The sequence below is a fragment of the Myotis brandtii genome, unplaced genomic scaffold, assembly GCF_000412655.1.
Source record: "Myotis brandtii unplaced genomic scaffold, ASM41265v1 scaffold15, whole genome shotgun sequence".
Lineage (NCBI taxonomy): Eukaryota > Metazoa > Chordata > Mammalia > Chiroptera > Vespertilionidae > Myotis > Myotis brandtii.
The window spans coordinates 1,570,950-1,577,887 of NW_005355410.1; the positions used below are offsets into that span (position 1 = coordinate 1,570,950).

Below are 6,938 nucleotides of genomic sequence, written 5' to 3' on the forward strand. Positions count from 1 at the left end.
CTTGGTAGCCAGAGTTTTTAATATTAAGCTGAATGCTCTTTTAAATGATATCTATAAATTCCATTTATTTGGCAAAGTAATAGCTAAAATTCATGTCATTGAATTTCAGAAATGCTCACATATTATTGATACTAGATAGTGAGTCCAAATTACGTTCCTCTAATTAATTCCCTTTCAATGTGCACGAATTTCATGCACCAGGCCACTAGTTCTGTTATAATTTCACAGAATGTTTATTTTACAGTATAAGCACTACTGCTCAGAAACTCTTTTCAAGGAAATCTGTAGTTGGATATTACATGATAGTTTAAGTAGACCAAAAGAACAATATATTATTGAACAATTTGGAGATAATCACCTATAAAAATATTTTTATATTACACACTAATATATATTTATAGTGGAATTAATCCACAGAACATTCAAAAGTTATGTGGTATATAGAATAGTTTTTGATAGTCCATAGAATATATTTTAAGAATAATGTTACTTTTTTCCTCTTGTCTATAAATAGGAGTTGTTTTTGTTTTGTTTTTTGTTTTTGGACCTTTTACCATTTTTTCATGTCTGGTTCAACTCATGTAAGTTTTTACGATTTATGTCAGCTTGTGTTGTCTTACCAGCAATCATATGTCATTTCATTGATCAAGTAATGACTACATACCTAAGGATATAAAATTTACTAGTTTCAATAGTCTAACCACTAAACTGTACACCAAAATCAATACATAATATAAATAAACAAATACATAAATAAAAAAATAAAATGGAAAAAATAAAAAAAGTCTTCAAGGATAAATTAATTTGTTTTTTAAGCAGCCAAATTTTATGTCTGATAATGCCCCAAAAGAACTTTTACCCTTTATTGTCTTCGTGTGTTAGTGTCTTTTATAGTTAGGATTTAGGGTTAATAAAAGTGATACTGTGGGTGGGAAGATAATTATATGATACTGGTTACTTTATTTTTTTTACCACTTAGTAAATTGTGGTTTGAAGTTTTTCTGTTATGCGATATGTGTTTATTAAATGTTATAAGCTAATTACTATTCTCCTGTTTTGTCTGTAGGCTGCTATTACACCTAGAATAAAGTGTAAAACCTTTTTTTATGTGTAATATATGCACTGATTTCTAACTGTTTTGGCTACCATTTTTGTTTTCATCAAAATAGGGCAAGTCTCTTTTTTTGAAAGCATTTTTAATGAGTTTGGATTTATCTTTAGGGTGTGTAGGAAAATGCTGTTATGTTAAAGTTACAAACCCTTGTGTATATTATCCATTTTAAACTGTCTTTTACCCTGTGAATTTCACACAAAAAAAATATGTAGCACACTATCAAAGTTTAAAATAACAGATTTTCTCTGTATATTTTAAAATCTTAGTTACTCCTTATATGTACTACATCGCTATTCTTCAGTGAAATAGGTATTCTATAATGTCTTTTCATTGCGGTGCTACATTAGAACTTGTCACATCCTCTCCTTAGTGGATAAGTGATTATTTGCAAAACTGATTCTTTGTTAAAACAAAGATGAAGTTAGAAATATTTTGTATTATAATAACTATCTCATTCAGTTTTTTAAAAAATAACAGTAATTTCTATGTATTTATGTACTTTTTAGAAAGAATCTTCAAGGGGGAGACATAGAGAAAAGGAAGACATAAAAATCACCAAGGAGAGAACTCCAGAAAGTGAAGAAGAAAATGTAGAGTGGGAGACTAATAGAGATGGTAAGTTTCAAAAATCTTTGTTTATGTAGTCAATTTATTGATTATTCACTTTGCAGACACTTTTTGTGTGCTTCAGCCCAAGTGCCCATCATAGATGAGTAGGTTCAAAACACTTTTCTACTGTGATCTCCCTGTCAGTAGAAAATGGCATATAGTAGAAGAACAAAGGCAGAAAATGCTGTTTACACTGCATTTTTCAACTTCACTATCCTTTTTTTCTTCCTAGAATTTTATTGTGCACCATCACAATTCTTTGGAATTTTTTTACATTTGTAGATTTTTCAGTTCTTCAACATCAGGGTTAAAAAATTAAATCTAAATTTATGTTTGTTGTTTTTCATAAAATATTAAAAGATTACAAAATTTTAAAGACCTGGGGAAATTATTTAAAAGGTATTGTTGACTTTCATTTTTCAAAAGAGATTTGAATCCAATAATAATTAAGACCTGGGATTTTTTCATGAAAAATTAGCAAAATCATCTTTGGGTCATTGTCTTAACAAATAAGGATTTATTTTCCACACCACAAATGTTCACTTTTATGATCTTCTTCAAGGTGAGCACTATAGCCGCACATTACCAAATATAGAGAATGGGAACTCATTTGTTGAATGTGTTGGGTGTGCTAGGCATTTTAATATAATTTATATAATTAACTCACTAATTCAATAGCTTTGCTATTTCTTATACATAACATAACTAAAGAGTTTAAGAACTTAAGCAACTTCTCAGCAGTAAGCTGAAAACTTAGACCAGGGGTTATAAAATTAAAGGTTGTGGACCAGGCACTTCTTTACAAAAAAAGCTTTGTTGGAACACAGCCATATCCATTTGTTTACATATTTTTCTGTAGCTGTTTTTGAGCTACCATAGGTGAGTTGAATCCTTGTTGAAAGTCAAGAGCCTGCAAGCCTAAAATAGTTACGCCTATTATTAAGAACAATCTCTGAAAACTTACATAGTCTAATACTTGAATTGTACCCTAAATGCCTTTCCAGTAATTTGACCATCATACTTTTTAAGGGAATTTATTCCATCTTTGAACAGCATTGTCTGTTGAAGAGTGCTTCTGAGAACAAATAGGAAACTCTCTTATGATTAGTTCATTGGGATTTCATAAGCCAATCTAATACCGCTTATACAGGGTGTCCCCCCAAAATGTATACACCCTTTAACAGCTGATAGCTCAATTTTGAAAATGAAATGTATTTTAATAAACACTCCCTTTGTAATTATTCAAAGTGTGTGAATACATTTTGGGGGGACACCCTGTAGTTGTAAAGGCAGCTGTAATGTTCCATTGTGGTTGGATCAATTAGTTAATATCCTATCTAATAAAACAGAAAGATGCAAATTGACCATAACCCCGACACCCTTCCCATTGGCTAATTGGCGAGATATGCAAATTAACTGCCAACCAAGATGGCGACCAGCAGCCAGGCAGCTGAAGCAAACGGGAGGCTTGCTTGCTCCAGTGAAGGAGGAAACCAAGATTCCCCACCTGCCGCTGCTGGGCTCTGAGCTTGCACTCTAAGAAACAATGTTGCAATTATAGAAGGTAAATAAACCCCAGAAACCTGCTTTCAGCCACCAGAGCTGGAGCGAGCAGGACCGCAACAGTGTTACAATTATAGAACCCAAACAAACGCAGATACCTGCTTTCAGCAGCTGAGGTCTCAGAGCTGGAGCCGAGCCTCAGAGCTAAAGCCGGCTCTCAGTTCCAGTGACAGCCATAGAAGGTAAATAAATCCCAGAATAAAAAGAAAAAAGAAAAAAAGGAGAGGTTGGGAGCTTCAGTCACCCACCAGCCTGACAATGGCCCTCATTCCCTCACCCAGACTGGCCAGGCACCCCAGTGGGGACCCCCACCCTGAAGGGGGTGTGACCAGCTGCAAACAGCCATCATCCCCTCATCCAGGCTGGCCATCCACCCTGATCCAGGACACCCTTCAGGGCAAACCAGCCAGCCCCCACCCGTGCACCAGGCCTCTATCCTATATAGTAAAAGGGTAATATGCCTCCCAGCACCGGGATCAGCGGAGCCGCGAGGCCTCCCTGCCCCGGTGTCAAACGGAGCCGCGAGGCCTCCCAGCACTGGGATCAGCGGAGCCGCGAGGCCTCCTGTCCCCTGGAGCAGCGTGAAAGGGAGCAGCGCCCAAACCCCCTGAACGCCCTGCGGCTCTGTGTGTGACGGGGGCGGGGCCACAACCTCCCTATCCGCCCTGCTCTGTTCGTGACAGGGGAAGGCGCCCCAACCCCCTGATCGGCCCTGCTCTGTGTGTGACAGGGTGCGGCGCCCCAACCCCCCCATGGGCCCTGCTCTGTGTGTGACGGGGTGGAGCCGCAACCTCCCCATCGGCCCTGCCCTGAGTGTGAATGTCTAAATCCATGATTCAATATTTCTTCAAACAGATAATTGTAAATCATAAAGATACACTATTTCTAAAACCTGCCAGTTTCAATCAAGAGAAAACATAGCCATGTGAATACTTGGTAAGTGAAACCACCATAAAAGACATTTACTCATCTTTTAAAATAACTGAATATATAAAAGATTCTTGTAATAAAGTCACTTTAGTATTTTTTTTTAGATGAAAGTCTAGAACAAAGCATTGGCAATCAACAGTTAAGGAAGAGACAGACTATAAGGAGTCTATATAAAAACAAAGAGCCTAAACAGAAAGACAGAAAATCTGATGAGTGATAGATGGAAGCCAAGGGGAAAAGTACTTCAGGAAGACAGGTTCTTGAATGTATTATGTGCTGCACAAAGGTTATAAAAGATGGAGACAAGAATGTCTCAATTTATTTAGCAAAGAGGGGATTATTGGGGACCTTGAAAAACAACTGTAGTGAAGACATGGGTCAGAAGACAAATAAATATGTGATGAAAAAGTAGAGACAGTAAGGCATAGAACCCTTTCAAGAATTTACTTACAAACGCCAAAACCGGTTTGGCTCAGTGGATAGAGTGTCACCTATTACATAAGACCACCCTGCCAAGACTGAGAGACATAGCAGATCTACCTAGTACATAGAAGCAAACATAGAGAGGAAGCCAAAATGAGGATACAAAGAAATATGCCCTAAATGAAAGAACAAGAGAAATCCCCAGAAAAATAATTATATGGAATGGAAGCAACAAAATAACCAGATGCAGAGTTAAAAACAATAGTTATAAGGCTGCTCAAGGACTTTAGGGGAAGAATGGATGATCTCAGTGTAAACTTAAACAGAGATAGTAAGCATTTAAAAGGACACAGAAACCGTAAAAAAAGAACCACTCAGAAATGAAGAATACAGTAACTGAATTGAAGACTACACTAGAAGGAATCCAGTAGATAAGATGAAGCAGAGGATTCATTCAGCAATTTGGAAGACAAGATAGCAGAAAACACCCAATCAGAACATCAAAAAGCAAGAAGAATTTTTTAAAATGATAATTTAAAGGACCTCTGGATCAACACCAAACGTAACAACTTTCACATCACAGGGGTCCCAGAAGGACAAGAGACAGCAAGGAATTGAGAACCTATTTGATTAAATAATGACTGAACATTTTTCTAACCTGGCAAAAGGAATGTACATACTAATCCAATAATCCCAAACAAGGTGAACTAAAGAGGCCCACATCAAGATACATCATAATTAAAATGCCAAATGTTAAAGATAAAGAGAGAATCTTAAAAGCAGCAAGAGAAAGGTCATTAGTTACTACAAGGGGGCTTCCATAAGACTGTCAGCTTTATTCTCAACAGAAACTTTGCAGTCCAGAAGGGATTGGCATGAAATATTAAAAGTGATGAAATGTAAGGACCTACAACCAAGACTACTCTACCTAGCAAGGCTATCATTAAAAATTAAAGGAGAGATAAAGAGCTTTCCAGACAAGAAAAAGCTAAAGGAGTTAGTCATCACCAAACCAGTATTACAAGAAATGTTAAAGGGACTTCTTGAAGAAGGAGAAGAAGAAGAAATGTGTCATAAGTACAAATAATAAAATGGCAATAACTACATACCTTTTATTAATCATTTTAAATGTAAGTGGATTAAATGTTCCAATCAAAAGGTATAAGGTAGCTGAATGGAAAAGAAAACACCACTCATACATAGAGACCAATTTCAGATAGATAGACACAGACTGAAAGTAAAGGGATGGAAAAAGATACTTCATGCAAATGGAAACAAAAAATCTGAGGTAGCGTAACACTTGTAAACTTTTATAAAACAACATAGGAGCACCTAAATATAAAGCACATATGGACAGACATAAAGGGAGAGATTGACAGTAATACAGTCATAGTAGGGGACTTAGCACCCCAATGACATTAATGGGTAGATATCTAGACCGAAAATCAATATGGAAACAACAGCCTTAACAAACACATTAGAACACATGCTTAAAGCATTTCACCCCAAAGCAGCAAAATATACATTGTTTTTAAGTGTACATGGAACATTTTTCCACAATAGACCATATGTTCATCCACAAAACAAGTCCCAATAAATTTAAGAAGATTGAAATCATATCAAGCATGGTGTTTGTTTGTTTTTTACAACAATGCTATGAAACTAGGCATCAATTACAAGAAAAAAACTGAAAAATAAATACATAGAGGACATACATATGGTCAATTGATATATGAAATGATGCTCAGTATCACTAATTATTAGAGAAATGCAAATTAACACACAATGAGATATCACACCTGTCTGAATAAATAAACAATTAAGTCTTGTCAAGGATGTGGAGAAAAGAGAGCCCTCATCCACTGTTGGTGTGATTGCAAATTGGTGCAGCCACTATAGAAAACATGGAGATTCCTTAGTAATTAAAAATAGAAATACCTTATGACCCAGCAATTCCACTTCTGGGTATCAATCCAAAGAAATCCAAAACACTAATTTGAAATGATATGTGCATTCCTATGTTTATTGCAGCATTATTTACAATTAGAAGCCCAGTGCACGAAATTCATTCACAGGTTGGGCGGGGGGCCCCCTCAGCCCTGCCAGCACCCTCTCCAATCCAGGATATCCCACAATCCTGGACCGCTGGCTCCTAATCGCTCACCTGCCTGCCTGCCTGGTTGCCCCTAACTGGCTCCCCCTGCTGGCTTGATCACCCTTCACTGCCTCTGCATGCCGGCATGGTGGCCCCTAACTGCCCCTGCTGCCGGCCAGGTTGCCCCCCCCACTGCCCCCTTAT

The 6,938-nt window shown here is 37.0% G+C and overlaps 1 protein-coding gene across 11 annotated transcripts in view; it reads left to right on the forward strand.

Annotated features, from left to right (window-relative positions):
- The window catches only part of ZC3H13 (zinc finger CCCH-type containing 13), a 135,337-nt gene that overhangs the window by 25,938 nt on the left and 102,461 nt on the right, over window positions 1-6,938 (forward strand). For 10 of the 11 annotated variants that reach the window (XM_014535742.1, XM_014535744.1, XM_014535745.1 and 7 more), the window contains exon 5: window positions 1,621-1,729. The exons of the other annotated variant lie outside the window; for it this stretch is intronic. In XM_014535742.1, coding sequence (XP_014391228.1) covers window positions 1,621-1,729 — 109 coding nt within the window. The remainder of the gene's footprint in view (window positions 1-1,620; window positions 1,730-6,938) is intronic. 11 annotated transcript variants of the gene reach the window in all.